The sequence below is a fragment of the Arctopsyche grandis genome, chromosome 12 (assembly GCF_051622035.1).
Source record: "Arctopsyche grandis isolate Sample6627 chromosome 12, ASM5162203v2, whole genome shotgun sequence".
NCBI classification, from domain to species: domain Eukaryota; kingdom Metazoa; phylum Arthropoda; class Insecta; order Trichoptera; family Hydropsychidae; genus Arctopsyche; species Arctopsyche grandis.
This window is the reverse complement of record NC_135366.1, coordinates 781,362-797,371: the sequence shown is the minus strand read 5'-3', so window position 1 is coordinate 797,371 and position 16,010 is coordinate 781,362. Positions and strand designations below refer to the sequence as shown.

Genomic DNA, 16,010 nt, shown 5'->3' with positions numbered 1-16,010 from the left:
ATCGGGTGTAGATATCGGTAGTATGGACGTAGCCACTGGCGCTAAGGGGTTAGTAAAAAGTAATACTAAGCCCGCTATAAAGGTCAAGGAATTTGACCCTTAAAGCCCTCAACATAAGGCCACCACCCCCCCAACGAATACAGTCTAAGAGACTCTTTCGTCGGAGAACGAGACGGTTGTTCATGAATATCGCACAAGAACAACAGCACATCACTGTTCTATTAAAAAAAACCACACTGTACATAACCAAGTACAAAATAAACAACAACGCATGAACACATAAAGCGCGCAAGCGTTAGGAAACAATACCTGAAATGTGCCCTGCGAATGCACGCACACTTCAAGTAAACATACATGTTTGTATGTTTATACGTGCATAAACACGCACACACACACACACACACACACACACACACACACACACACAATCACACACACACACATACACACACACTCATACACAAACCACAAAACCATACACACACACACATACACACACACTCATACACAAACCACAAAACCATACACACACACACATACACAAACCACAAAAACATACACACACCTAAACAGCAAACGCACACTCACACACACACACATCTACAGAATAAAAATAATAATAATAAATAAAAAAAAATGAACTCATAAATGCTTATGCAATCAAGTGGAGTAGTAGCATTCAGGGGAACACAGCTTCCCAAAGCATTCCGCGAACTTTTCAAAAGCTGTAAACGATGCTCTATTCATTACTAAATCCCCATGATGCAGGGGGCCAATGAGAGAACCCCTGACGCTGTTTAGCAGAACCCTCCTCTCAGTCTCCATCCCAGGACAGGACCACAGAATGTGATCTGCATCCTGCACCGGAAAAGAACACGGACAAAAGGACTCAGATACCAAGCCCATAGATGCGAGCTTGCCGTTAAAGTGGCCATGACCAGTCAAAAATTGACTGGTCCAAAAACTGGGCGATAGCCAATAACGCTCAAGGCACGAAGTGACCCTCGGAAAAAATAAATAGGTGTGTCTACCTTTGGAGGAACAATCCCATCTAAGTTGCCAAGCCGAAATAGCACAATTTAAAATAACAGACTTCAGCCAGAATCGAGGATCATCGCACTGTGACTGATTAGGCGCACGGAAAAGGACGCCCGAGACGGTAGCATCTAACCCATCACGAAGTTTTTCCCGAGCAGCTCTCATTTGGACGATCAAATCAAGTGGCAATGTACCCGCAAGAATCTGTAGCGAGTCTGTAGACGCAGTGCGATAGGCCTGGGTAAGAGCTATCAGAGGAAAACGCTGACCACTATTTAATGTACGACGGACTGTACTTTAATTCGACACGATGACCCCAAATGCTAGATGCATACGTCAAAGAGTTCACAAATACAGCATCGTACACCAAACGTTTGTCATGGAAACCTAAACCCTATGAGCGACCACAGAGGCGACCAATACGACCAAAGGAAACCTTAGCTTTATCTAATGCTCTCCCAATATGACCATTGAATGAAAGCCTGACATCGAGAACAACACCCAAATAAGTGGACTCATTGACAAATTTGATCTTACAGTCTCTAAGTTTAATAGTAGGGGCTCTAACAAGAGAACCCTTTATCGACAAGCACTTGGACTTGGGCGAGAAAGAAAATTTGTAAATTATGACCCAATCGACTAGAAGGTGAAGTGCCGCAGTTGCTTTAAATTCCAGATCAGCACGGGACTTTGCGTGCGTTAATAACACTATGTCATCAGCGTACGCAACCAACTTGCAACCCTCCGGCAAATTGATTGTAAAAAGGTCATTGACAGGAATGTTCCAAAGGATAGGTCCCAAAACGGAGCCCTGTGGACATCCAATAGAGAGATCCCTGAAACCAACCTGTCCACCGAGTTCGAAAACCAATTTCCTATCCGACAAGTAATTCTGCAGTAAGCATAGTAAATTCGGATGCAGTCCCAGCAGACGCAACTTGATCAATAGCATGGGCAACCAGGTATTATCAAACGCTCCAGCAACGTCCAACAAAATAACAACTACATACTTGGATGGAGAGTCCGAAGACTCCCTCAAGACACAGCGAATTGCATTAAAAGTAGACTTGCCCGATATAAAACCAAATTGACCATCGGATAAAACAGAGTTATCGTCAAGGAATCTGCTGAGCCGACTCGATATTAGTCTCTCTAGGACCTTCCCAAAAATAGGTAACAAACTGATTGGGCGATAAGCCTTAGGGTCACTAGCTAATCTGTCAGTATTATACTTCTTAATGACAATCAATTTACCAACCTTCCAGCAACTAGGGAAGGTTCCAAATTTAAAACAATTCCCATAAACATTAAGAAGTTCAAAATTAACCACCGACCAAACAGCTCTGGCAATATCTCCGCCTATCATATCAACTCCAGGAGCCTTACCCCGACCTAGGTTATTAAAAATCGCACTAGCTTCCTCCGAAGTCGGAAGGTCTTCATAGCAACTAAGTTCAGTAACATGACAAGCAAAATTACGGATACAAACGTGAACAGGTAGATCATTGTCAAAGCGATCAACAGGGATAAGTGCATTCACAAGGTTATTAACCGCTTCACTACTAGATAAAGCAAGGTGACCATCAAGACGACTATGAACTCCACACATAATAAAAGCGGGGTCCCTAGCGATGGCCTTATACGCTGGACCCCAAGGTCCCGAACCTGCTTGCGAGTTAACAAAATTCTCCCAAGACTTTTTTTTGGACAGCAAAATTTGACGCTTAAAAAGTGCAGAAGCTCTTCTAACCTCGATACCAAGGGGCATTAAAAAATCTGGACCAAAACCACGACGCTTAGCCGAGCGTAATTTACGTATAGCCCTTTTGACTAAGGATTTAAGGGATGCAAGGTAGTCATTCCACCAAGGAGTAGAGCGCCTACCTACAGCACCAACTCCACCAAAGACATATTGTGCTATACTAATGGTAGCAAGGTTAATTACAGAAGCACACAAATCGGGAGCACACATATCAGGGCAACTGTTTGCAGCAGAATGACCGTCAAAGAAATTACAGAGACGAGATTTGAAATTTATCCAAGATAGATTTGTGCCGTTACGAAAAGGTAAGGGCAAACCAGACACAGAATTAATAGGACACTCAAAATTTACATCGAAAGTAATTAAGTTATGGTCACTCAGAGTTTCTCCCAAATGAACCCTCCAATTCTTCATATCACCGGCATCTAAGCCCAAAGACAAAGTGACATCAATATAAGAAGAGCCAGCAGGACTTTCAAACGTCGGGATATCATCTCTGTTGTTGTGAATATATAGATCGCGTTGAAAAATAAAGTCTTCAAGAGCGCTACCCCAAACGCATCTCCTCCTGTCATTTGTGGGGCAAGGATCCCAGAGTGGGGAGTAATAATTAAAATCGCCACCAATGATGATTTTTTTAGAAGTAGGGCGCAGATGATACAGAATATTATCTAATGTCTGAATATGGATATCAACAGGGATGGATGGTTGGAAATAAGAAGAAACAGAATAAAAAGAAGATCCATTGAGAGACAGCTCTACACAAACATAATGTGATCCAGACAAGTGGTCTAAAGAGAGAACAGAGATATTAGGAGAAAACAAAGCAACAGCTGCCCAAGGGTACTCCGAAGATTTGTGTCCAGTGACAACACGAACGTGTCGCCCCAGACCACGAATATTACCCTCAGTAGAATAAGGCTCCTGGATGAGCAAAATATCAATATGACAATCCAAACATATCTGCGAGATTAGTGCTGTAGCTGCACGAGATCTTCGCAAGTTAATTTGCCCAAAACGAAAATTGTAATTATGCGCCATAGTCAGTACGAGCATTCTCCATATCCATAAAGCGTCGGAACAAAGGACAGTCCGATCCACCAGTCCTATGTTTGGATTCACGTTTGAGACGCATACAAGAGGCACAGGTCGGTTTATCGGCTAGTTTAGGACAATCTTTTCTCTCGTGTCCAATATTGGCGCAATGAGAACAAGTACAGGTTTTCTCAGGGCATTTCGCAGAAAAATGGCCATATGCATGACACATCTGAAATCCCTGATATGATCCCTAACACGGCAAGAGGACCAACCCAAAAATACGCGTTTGGCGGCAATCAGCAAATGTCGCAACGCAGGAACAACTTCCAGCACAGCTCTACCAGTACCTCAAGCACCAGGCTTTACCCTTCTAACGACTCTGACATCAGAGCCGCTGAATTCAACAGCGTTAACTCTTAACAGCTCCGAGACCAAGTCGCCGTCGGACATATCGCCTGGAACTTCCAAAATCTCAATGCGTGGCTTCCAGGCGGAAGGCACCGAGGCCCTTAATCCCAAATTACTATTTGAGGTGATCGATGAAGCCATCTTAGAGGCTTCCAGAGCTGTACGTGGATTAACTGCGATGCCAGCGCTTTTAATAGGACGCACAGACCAAACTCCTATTCCCTCATCGGTCAAATTAACCGCAGAGGTCAGCATATTCTTGGTGACCTCGGAACTCGAGGACGAAGTTATCTCCTTCGGGTATACCAAAACAGCCGATCTAGGCGGTCTCGCAGGCAAACTCCGATCGCTAACTCCTGGCCTAGATATTGGAGGAGGACCAGCAGCGATCCTGGCGAATGAGCGCGCACCCTCAACACTCACATTATTTGCGCGAGAGCGCAATTCGGCGCACTCGCGCTCCAAAGCGTCGCATTTAGACGCACGCAACGCAAGGCGAGAAATCGCATCCCTGACGATGGTCGAGGAAGCGATCACTTGCGCCCTGCATTAATTGTTGACCTTAGTTGTCCATAACCCCCTAGAAAGCTCATCCAACGCCTTAAGGTCTGTTCATACTTAACAGCACTGCACGACTCCGTTTCAAATATTTCATTTTATTACATTTCTATTCTTATCTACCTACACGTCGCGGTCACGTCACGTTTACAGCAATTTGGTAATCACCGAACCATAGGTAAACGGACTACTAGTCATATGTGAACCAGTCACAGGACAACCAGTCGCTCTAAATCGGTCACACGTGATCACCCGTCATACCAAAACTGGTCACACCCTAAAATCGGTCAATCAGTTTTCTCGTGACCCATTTTAGGGTGTGACCAGTTTTCTCGTGACCAGTTTTAGGTTATGACTAGTTTTCTCGTGACCAGTTTTAGTGTGACGGGTGATCACGTGTGACCGATCTAGAGCGACCGGTTCAAATTTGACTAGTTATCACTAGAGGTAGGATAGTCACAGTGCTATCCATTGTTCGGCAAACCTTTAACAATGCATTTACAACCTTTGAACAATACACGGCCCCCTCAGGCTCCGGTGACTAGTTATCACCGAACCGAACCATAATGTGACAGCCCCCGAGGGGTAATGGCCGTAAACCGAGGTGTGTAAATAACCTGTATTGACAGTTTAAATCCCTCCGTCGATATCTGAAGTAATACATAATGTTGATACGAGAACTGTGATTCGTATGGAGTGAGTAAGAAGCGCCAATCCTTCCCCAATCACCAGTACGCGCTTGACAGCCATGGATGATACCGATGATGTTTCAGAGACCATATCGGAATCGAGTTTACATCAATTCATTCGTTGTTTCGAGAATTGCGAGGCATTATGGGACCCGCGCGACAGGCATTACCTTAAAAGATCTAAAAAAAATCAATACTTAAATAAGCTTTTAAAAATATATAAGTCAATCAAGTCAAACGCGACAATAGAAGACGTGAAGAATAAATTAAACAGTCTTCGCAGCAACTACAGGTAGGTTTTTAATTTAAACTTATTATATAATTTATTTGATATTAAAAATTTATTATCGTGATAGATAATAGTAAAATCCGCGATACTAGAATTACAATCCGTATTAAGTTATACGTATATACGTTCGTGACCATAACCTCCTTTTTTCATGTGTCAAAATGAACGATACTTTTTTTTCATTTTAAACTTAATTTGTTTTTATTGATCTTTATTGTTTTTATTACAGAGGACTCTCGATTATCCGGGCTAATTTTGGGGAATAAGGGGGCAGGTTAATTGAAAAACACGGATAATCTTAGTATTATCGTATTATCGATAAAGTACTAATTTTTGATATTTTCCATTAATCTGTATATTACAGATATATCACCTGCTTTGATCTCTTCACAATCTGATAAATTTATTTTTACATTAGGAAGAATCTTTCTCCATGTTCGAACTAGTGTTATTGGTTTTACTTTCAACCAAAATTAGACAATATATATTTTTTTTAATATACATAATATATTTATATTTGTTCGGATGAGAAGCATTATTCATTAACAATACTGCTTTCTGTGGCAAGTTTTTAAAATGTCTCTCACTTCAGGAACCCACTTAGTCTTGAACCAATCTTCGAAGATCTCTATCCATCCATGCCAAGTTCGTCGCCGTACACGGTTGCAATCGGTCGATGTGCGTTATCGCCTTATCGCGTTCGATTTAACATTTATAAATTTTATAAATATATAATAATTATTATAATAAAATTTAAAGTTGCAATAATATAATATAATAAGTGAATATACAACAACAAAATCAAACTGTTGCCGCGCTGTCACCGGCGCGGCGCAGTTTTGCACCCGTTCTGAAAAATGAACACAGATAATCCAGTGCCACTGGCGCAGCAGTACGATCCGTATGATCAACTTACACATATATGCCAACAATATGAAATCAGATGCAAACAATATGAGATAACTATAACCGATTTAAAGAAAAGAATTGAAACAATGGAAAAAAAATCCAGGCCTTCTACATCTATTCTAAATAGGAGCAAAAGTCTTGACAATATGAATAAAGACTACCACACGGATGAAGAAGAACTTGAAAATGAACTTAGCCAAAATGCGGAGAAAAGAAGTAAAAAAAGAAAAATAGATAAAGTATTATCTTCCCCGCAAAATAACCTGAAAGAAACACAAAAACAGCAAACCAATAAACCTAACAAACAACCACTTCCACCACCTATTTATGTGAGCAATGTTATTGACTTCAATAAGTTTAGAGCTCATCTATTATCAACAACAGAAACACCACCCATTCAATGCCAATTTAAATTAATTTCAAATAATAGTATCAAAATCACTACACAAACCGAAGAAGATTATCGCAAAATCAAAAAAACACTAAATGATTTAAAACAACGTGAATGTAAAGACAACGAAAACCCCCTTCACAATCTAGAGTACCACACCTATCAACTCAAGAATGAAAGGTGCTATAGAGTGGTTGTTAGAGGTTTACCGCCATCAACAGACGTTAATGAAATAAAAGATTCTTTCAAAGATAAAGGATATGAAGTGGCCAATGTGGCAAATATTATGAAGAAATTTACAACCGATGGTGAAAGACAAATAAAACATTTCCCACTATTTTTTGTAGACCTGGTGCCAAAAGAAAACTGCAAAGAAGTATATGGTATTAAAGAACTTCTACATTGCAGAGTAACAATTGAACCACCAATGAAAGTAAAAGACATCCCTCAGTGTACAAACTGTCAACAACTTGGGCATACAAAAAATTTTTGCAATCGACAACCTAAATGCGTCAAATGTGCCGCAGACCATCACACAACAAAATGCAACAAGCAGAAAAATGTTCCCCCAACTTGTGCCCTGTGTGGCCAGCAAGGACATCCAGCTAGCTACAGGGGGTGTGAGGTCTATAAAAAAAAGATAAAAGCATCACAACCCAAAAAGGTAACAGTAACACAACGCGTACAACAAAATCAAATTGAAGTTGTTGATAAACAAACAACTGTGGACAAAACATATAGTGAAGCAGCTAAGTCCCAAGCAGACAAAAGCAAACAAGATATCGGGCAGGAAAATAAATCAATTGAACCTACCATCGGTGGCATGATGCAGTTGCTATGTGACTTTCAAACTGAAATAAAACACCAACTCAACTGGCTCATAACCAGAGTGGAAAAAATTGAAAATCAGTGCAAATCACCAAGTAAACATAATAAAAATGACAGATAATTCCCTACGCATATTAACATGGAATGCAAACGGACTCAATCAGAGAGTCCATGAACTTGAAGTGTTTCTAAAGACAAACAACATCGATCTAGCACTAATATCAGAAACACACTTTTCACAAAGAAGTTACATAAAGATAAACGGATACTCGGCTTATTGGACAACACATCCTAGTGAACGAGCTCGCGGTGGTACTGCTATTTTAATCAAAAAAAATATCCAGCACTTCGAACAAAAAGATATCAGAGAACCATTCATGCAAGCTACTATCATCACAATTAAATATGGCAATGCTGACTTAAATATTGCTGCAGCATATTGTCCTCCAAAGCATACCATCACAAAATACCAATTTATAAACATCTTTAATTCCCTTGGGCCAAGATTTATTATTGGAGGAGACTACAACGTTAAACATACAGCTTGGGGATCACGACTTATAACTCCTGGTAAAGGAAACAACCTTCTATACGCGATTCAGAGCTCCTCGTGCGAGTATCATTCCTCACAAAAACCAACCTTCTGGCCGACCGACAGTAAAAAGGTACCAGATTTAATTGACTTTTTTATATCCAAAGGAATAGCCCCAAACCACATTGAGGTCGAAGGAATAGAGGACCTTACTTCTGATCACACACCAGTGCTAATGACACTGAGCACACTGGTAATTAAAAGAATAAGGAGACAGAACCTGACAAATAAACGCACTAACTGGGATATGTTCAGGAAAAAACTAGACCAATCAATAAATTTAATAGTGAAACTTAAAACTATAGAAGATCTCGAACTACACACTCAAAATTTTATTGACTCTGTACGAGAGGCTGCGAAAGAAGCTACACCTGTACCAAAAGAAAAACCAGACCAAATCATTAATTACCCCATGGAAATTAGACAATTGATTAAAGAAAGACGTAGAACAAGACGAATATGGCATAGAACCAGAAATATTGCAGACAAAAGAGAATTTAACCACATAAGTAACAAAGTTAACCGACTTATTAAAGAGCATAAACAAATTTGTTTTGAAAAATATTTGGAAGGTTTGGGCCCTGCAGCTGATAAAAATCACTCACTATGGAAAGCAACTAGGAAATTCAAACGACCAATTCTACAAATACCACCTCTGAAAAATGCGCAAGGAGAGTGGATAAGAAGCAACAAAGAAAAAGCTGAGCTGTTTGCACAACACTTAGAGACAGTATTCCAACCACACAATATTCAATCTGATGCTGATTATACACCAATGTATCAACCACAGCAACTAATCAAAACTGTCACCCCTATGGAAGTAGCTAAAGAAATAGATGACAATATAAATCCTAAAAAGGCACCTGGAATTGACGAAATCTCACCGGGACTATTCAAGGAACTTTCAAAAAAGGCTATTATCATGCTAACATACTTATACAATGCATGTTTCCGGCTCAAGCATGTGCCAGAGTGCTTCAAAACTGCTCAAATCATAATGTTGAAGAAACCTGAAAAGTCACCCGAACAAGTGACATCATACAGACCAATATCCTTGTTGCCTGCGATCTCTAAGCTATTCGAAAAACTATTATTAAAAAGACTCAAGCCCTTAACCGATGTTCCCGACTTCCAATTTGGATTTAGGTCGAAACATTCTACCATCGATCAAGTGCACCGTGTTATTTCAAAAATAGAGCAATCGCTAGAGGAAAAAAAGTATTGTCCAGCTGTATTTCTTGATGTCTCACAGGCCTTCGACAGGGTATGGCACGAAGGACTTATCCACAAAATCAGCAAGTCATTACCTGGAAATTATGTCAAATTACTGGAATCATACTTATCCGGACGCAAATTCAGAGTTGCTCATGAGGAGGCATTCTCTAACTTTTTCACAGCCTCTGCAGGAGTACCACAGGGAAGCGTAATAGGGCCTATACTGTACCTGATATACACTGCTGACATCCCGACAAGCGAAGAGACATTCATTGGAACATTTGCAGATGACACAGTCATTATGTCATCGAGCGAGTCACAGAAGGAAGCATTTGAACGCCTGCAGCGTGCACTGGACAAGATCAGCAAATGGACCAAGGACTGGAAAATGAAACTCAACGAGCTAAAATCAATGCAGGTCACATTTGCACTGCGACGAAATAGTGTCAGCACTCAGACTTTCATAAACGGAATCCAAGTTCCACAAGCTTTGTCAGCTAAATATTTAGGACTGCATCTTGACTCAAGGCTTACGTGGAGGCATCACATTAAAAAAAAAATAGAACAGATTCGAATTAAACAGAGAGAAATGCATTGGCTAATAGGAAGACACTCCAAATTAGACCTACAATGCAAAAAACTGATATACCAGGCAATCGTGAAGCCAATATGGACATATGGCATACAACTGTGGGGATGCAGTAAGCCATCCAATATCGAAAAAATGCAAAGATGTCAAAACCAGTTTTTGAGGATTATCACCGATGCATATCGCTTCGTCACAAATGAAGAGATCCACAAGGACCTTAAAATCAAAAAAGTAAAAGAAGTCATCCGAGAATGCGCCGGGAGGCACGAGTTGAGACTGCACCGTCACCCTAACATAGAAGCGTTGCAGCTATTGGACACAACTCACCAGCAGAGGCGTTTAAAGCGAAAAAAGCCTCACGAATTGGTGTTCTGAATGTGAGAGATTCAGAAGCTCAATTCACAATTTTGGGGACGGAGTGATGATTCCGTAGTGCCCGTACATGATCTGAAGAGCAACGATATCGCTGGTGATGATTTATCGGGAATCGATAAGATGGCACCAAAAAAAAAAAAAAAAATCCATGCTTCTTCTTGGATATAATAATCAACAGGAAGATTTTTTTTTCAGTCTCCTTAACTGATCTAGTTTTTTTTTGTTTTCCAATTAACAATAATTTCATTTTATCAATTGCTGATGCATTTCCACAGAACATGATTGTAATACGCTCTACAAATGATCTGAATTCGTCCGGGAAGGGACTTTTCTTTTAACGAAGCAAACTTTTTATTTGGAAAACACTTCCAATATAATCCAGTCTCAACTGCATTATATATTTGATTGTAAATTGAATTTATTTCAAGCAAGGATAATCTGCAAACCCGATAAACCGCATCCAGATAATCGAGAGTACACCGTATACATACAATTACACATATATAGATTAATTGATTAGTTTATATTGTACAATTTACAGAAGATAAAAGATAAAAAATCAAATATATGGGACTGAATTATACAATTTACAAATATCAAAATGTCGCTATAGAAGTACCTACCTAGTTTTTTTTTGTGACCCTAAATTATTTATTGAACAATGTTGCTTCCAGGAAAGAGTTGAAAAAAATTGACAACGCAAAAAGGTTGGGTGAAGTTTACATCCCGACATCCAAAACATTTCACGCACTCGTGTTTTTACCAAAACTAAATAGAGCTGATGAAAATCCTGATCCGGTGGCAAAACATAATGAGCCGATGGCTAAACATAATGAGCCGATGACAAAACAAAATGAGCCGATGATAAAACGTAATCAGCTGCTGACTAAAGCATGTACTTTGATGTCTCAGCCCACAACTTCTTCCCAATCTCCCCAAAAACCTGTTGATCTAGTTGCTTTGGTATGGTCTGAAAAATTGAAAGAACTCAGTCCCACCCAGAGACTATACGCTGAAAAAGCTATCAACAACATATTATTTGAAGCCAAACTTAATGACTTAAATAGAAACTCTGGACAAGTTAATTCTTTTTCACCATCATCAGCCACATCTACGTCTTACTTGTGCACGCCGCCACCCATAATTCACATACCAGAAAACTTCAATAACAATCCCAAATCCAATCCAACAGGCATAAAAATCGAAAAAGGGCTGCCTTCTACAATTATTATAAAGCGTCCACGAAATAACGTAACCACGATAAAAAACATTATAATTTAATTCTGAGCAATGCTCAGTAAAAAATCTTTTTGAATAGTTCACACCATAACTGCTGTTTTCTTTATTTTTAAACTACTTAGTCTTTAAAAACATTGAAATAAAAAAGTATTTTTAATTTATTATATTACTATTTATTTTATTTCTTACCTTTATATACCCTTTAACCCTTTGCCCGCGGCAATAAATATAGCGAACAAGCCCTGTACGCGGCACTTTTTTCGCGAATTTGGCAATCGAGTTTTCGACCTTAAATGCAGGTTTTAATATTTACTCAAGTAACTAGATATGTTAATTAACACATAAAGTATTATTTTAAACAATAAAATACATAATCTCGTAGTTTTGGATTAATTGTCAAAAATCATTCTTCATAATTGTATGAAGACGTGACGTCACATAAACGAGGTTTCAGTATGGTTCCACAAAACCACTAATTTTGACTGGTATATATTCATTTTGAGCAAATTGAATAGATGGCATTCAACTCAGTAATATATTCAACCAATTTTGAACTTTAAAACAGTTGAAATGGGCGCATATAAGGCTCAAAATCCCGTGCAAAGTTCAGAAAGACAGCCGCGCTACAGACTTATCGCCCAAAGCTTCCATAGAAGACGACCGTGGGCAAACGGTTAAGAACATGAATCAATGCCTTGCATGTGGCAATAATGGTTTCATTTATAGTAGCAGTAGAAATAATACTCGAGTATCTTAAGCACTTGAAGCTTCTGCCAGTTGCAACGTATAGCAGTGTTACAGCAAGTTTTTCTCTCGGCGATATATTTTTTTTGTCTCAAGTGTGTCTTGTTTAGTAATATAAGGCGAAACCTAGGTTAGAAGTTTCTCGAACAAATCCTCACTCATTCTAAAGTCATCGCCCAGGAGCATTTCTTGCCTGGTATTGAAATAGTTTTGTTTAAAAATCCAATTTTTTACCCAACGCCTTTTGTGACGTTTACTTTTCAACGCAATCGCGAGTATTATAGCGACAGCAGCTTTTCTACTGTCGTCCATTTTGAAACAAGGATCCTCTAAAAACTCAAAATATATACTGACGACGATAATATTGATGGTTCGAAACCCTTCTTCTATATCATGGCCTTTAGATAATATTGAAATACTAAAATCACAATCTGAACCAGTGACAGATCCAGGAATTTTACAGGGGGGCTGATATTAAAAAAAACCCAATAGGATTGCGAACCGAGAAGTAAAAAAGAAGAGGAAATTTATGTAATAAAATATTTTATTTTATACGAAAAATTCGAAATGGTTTATAAATCAGTTTAAGCAACCATATTGGATGAACTTTTCAACCAAATACATGGATGAAAAGTGTGAATAGTCAATTCCAATTTATCTGGACTAAATTGGACGATGATCTAGAATCTAGATCATCTAGATAAATCTAGATCATCTAGATAATTCTAGATCATATAGATCAGTGGTTCTCAAGTGCGGCCACGGTGGCCGCATGGGCCACTAGTGGATTTTACTGCGGCCACCAGCGACTTGATAGTAAATAATACTAATATTTAAAAAAAATTTAATATATTTTAAAAACTACAAAAAAGTAACTTAAGTAACAATAATATTATAGAAACCATGCTCATCATTGACAAACTAAAATTATAGCGAAAAGCCTTGTGACAGAAGTTGAAAATGACAATTTTATCTTCTGCTAGTGATTTCATAGATAAGATGACAGAAACAACTTCAAAATTAAAATTAGAAGTTAAAATAATAGAGTGTCTTAAATCTCTGAATCTGGAACTCGATAAAAGGTTCGAAGAATTGAATATTTTATTTTGAACTGTTTATTTTGTATCTTCCCCTTTTATTATGATGACAAATGAAAATTTCATAGTACTATAAAATAGATTAAAATCATCTTCAGTATTCAGATTAATTAACTGGGCTAACGTAAAATATGCATTATTAGAAATTAGTCATGATCAAGTACTTAAAAACCATTTTAATAATATTTCGGTTCAAAAATTTTGGTCGGAAATATACGTTGAAAATGAAACAAACCAATATAAAGATTTTGCAACAATTGCTTTATTAATATTGTCTATTTTTCCCACTACCGTATATTACGAAAGATTATTCAGTGTAATGCACTTTATTAAAAACAAATTTAGAAACCAGCTGACAGACGCAAACTTAGAAGCAGCAATGCGGCTTGCATTGGAAGAAAGGAGTATTATTATTAAATTAATAGATACCAAAATGTTTAAATTTCTTTTATTTTATGAATAAATTGATCCACTTTTTTTGTAACTTCAATTTATTTGATTAAATTTGGTGCAGCCACCAGACATTTCCATGGGACCACTATTATCACCTGTGCGGCCACGGTAAAATTTATCTAGAATCTAGATCTTTATCACAACGAGAAACAAAATGGATGGATGAAAAGTGTGAATAGTCGATTCCAATCTATCTGTAATAATCGACAAAGGAACATCCTAAACATATTTCTATAATTGATATTACCTTTTGTATTAAAATTATTATTTGTTTTTTATAATCAGAATGAGGTTCTACAGCAGACAAATCAATAATGGAATCAGAAAATTCCATAAAAAGTGTTGTACATAATTTAAGCATCGCTCGAATCATTACACTCATCGAGATGTTGACTAAAACTCTCAACATAATATTGCAACAGATGAATAGTAGATTCAAAACTGTCTGTTTTTAAATGCTTCAATGAAATTATTTTCGCACATATGCTATCGGCTGATATTTTTCCTACTGATGAAAGTAAATTTTCCTTTTCTAAAAGCGATAGGTACATATTGTTATATGTATTGTGCAATCATTGTGCTTGATTTTCATATATATGTACATACCATTTATTCGCAACGAAGAGTAGCTCGGCAGAGACAACACTTCCTGGAGATTATCGACGGATAAGAGTGGACAACCGATACAATTTGAATATTTGATTATTTGAGAACAGCTCCTGGTTTTCTGTTCCAGTTTACATCCTTCTAATCCATACTGATATCTCATTTGATATGCGTACCTTTTCTTTTTGAATTCTGCATCTGTCATCACCTGTAAACAAGATACTACATGTATAAAAAATTCATACTTTGAAGTGCCTAATTTAAAGTTACCCACTGGCGGAGAAATTTGTCAGTCAAGATGAGAAATAGTTATGACAAATAAATCGTCATAGAAAGATGTGCTGATTTATCTTCTTCAACAGTGGGTCATTTAAAAATGACGAATAAAAACCTTTGTAAAATCTTTTAAAAATGGCATAAACTGTACACGAGCTTCGTATCGGATGTGATGCCTGGTTTCAATGTGATGATGAATCCTTTCCATACACGGAGGAAAATAAGCGAATAAGTCCAATTTTAATAACAGATAGGTGTTTTAAAATGTTTTCTGTTTGAAAACTGGATGCTAGAAAGATGAAGTGTGATGCGTTGACATAGGCTTTTCCATTCGACAGAGGCACCGATCTGGCACGAATTAAAGGTAAGACAGATTTCCACGTGACCTGAATTTTTCACATAAATCAGCAAAATATTTTATACAACAATCAATAATAATAAATAATAGAATTAACCTCATATGGATGAGATTAAAAATTTTCAGTACACTGATTTGGGGATCTTCTGTGTACCAATTGGTTTTTAAATATAAAATCTTCCTGGACGTTCATAAGACAGTTTGAAAATTGTAATATGTGAATTAATCAAATTTTGTTTTATCACTTGAATCAGTCATAAACTCATAACTTACCTGAATAATTTTACTAAGAGCATAATACACTTCTAAACGTTGTTTGCATATTCTGAAGAAAAAAAAGTGGTTTTGCACATGTATGCGTTATACATATAATTTATTTTGGTTCAGTTCTAACCGTTGAATTGTGCGAAGAGGCAAAGTTCCAGCTGGTGGTTTGGTGACGTTAAGGACATGATCAGAATATTCATCCCGTAGTTTATGCAGAGCTGCAGCTGCACTGTTTCGCATGTCTTGTCAGCTGATATGTTTTGACAGATGGCGCGAAATTTGCCCCACT

The 16,010-nt window shown here is 38.0% G+C and overlaps 2 protein-coding genes across 4 annotated transcripts; one reads left to right on the top strand and one right to left on the bottom strand.

The window, feature by feature from the left end:
* The first annotated feature begins 5,182 nt into the window (after positions 1-5,182).
* Positions 5,183-12,087, top strand: LOC143919510 (uncharacterized). The gene is made up of 2 exons (XM_077441854.1): positions 5,183-5,785; positions 11,356-12,087. Exons 1-2 carry the CDS (start codon positions 5,553-5,555, stop codon positions 11,960-11,962), a joined length of 840 nt encoding a protein of 279 aa, XP_077297980.1. The 5' UTR covers positions 5,183-5,552; the 3' UTR covers positions 11,963-12,087.
* Positions 12,088-14,002: 1,915 nt separating this feature from the next.
* LOC143919540 (DNA primase large subunit-like) lies at positions 14,003-16,010 on the bottom strand. Of its 3 annotated transcripts, none has more exons than XM_077441904.1 (5): positions 15,849-15,990; positions 15,728-15,779; positions 15,212-15,482; positions 14,821-15,028; positions 14,003-14,746 (listed from the first exon to the last, which is right to left on the bottom strand). In XM_077441904.1, the coding sequence occupies exons 3-5, from the start codon at positions 15,302-15,304 to the stop codon at positions 14,568-14,570; spliced, it is 480 nt and encodes a 159-aa protein (XP_077298030.1). In that variant the 5' UTR covers positions 15,305-15,482; positions 15,728-15,779; positions 15,849-15,990; the 3' UTR covers positions 14,003-14,567. The 3 variants fall into 3 exon arrangements, with proteins under 3 accessions (XP_077298030.1, XP_077298032.1, XP_077298031.1); XM_077441906.1 differs by having other exon boundaries at positions 15,212-15,444; positions 15,849-15,988; XM_077441905.1 differs by lacking the exon at positions 15,728-15,779 and having other exon boundaries at positions 14,005-14,746; positions 15,849-16,010.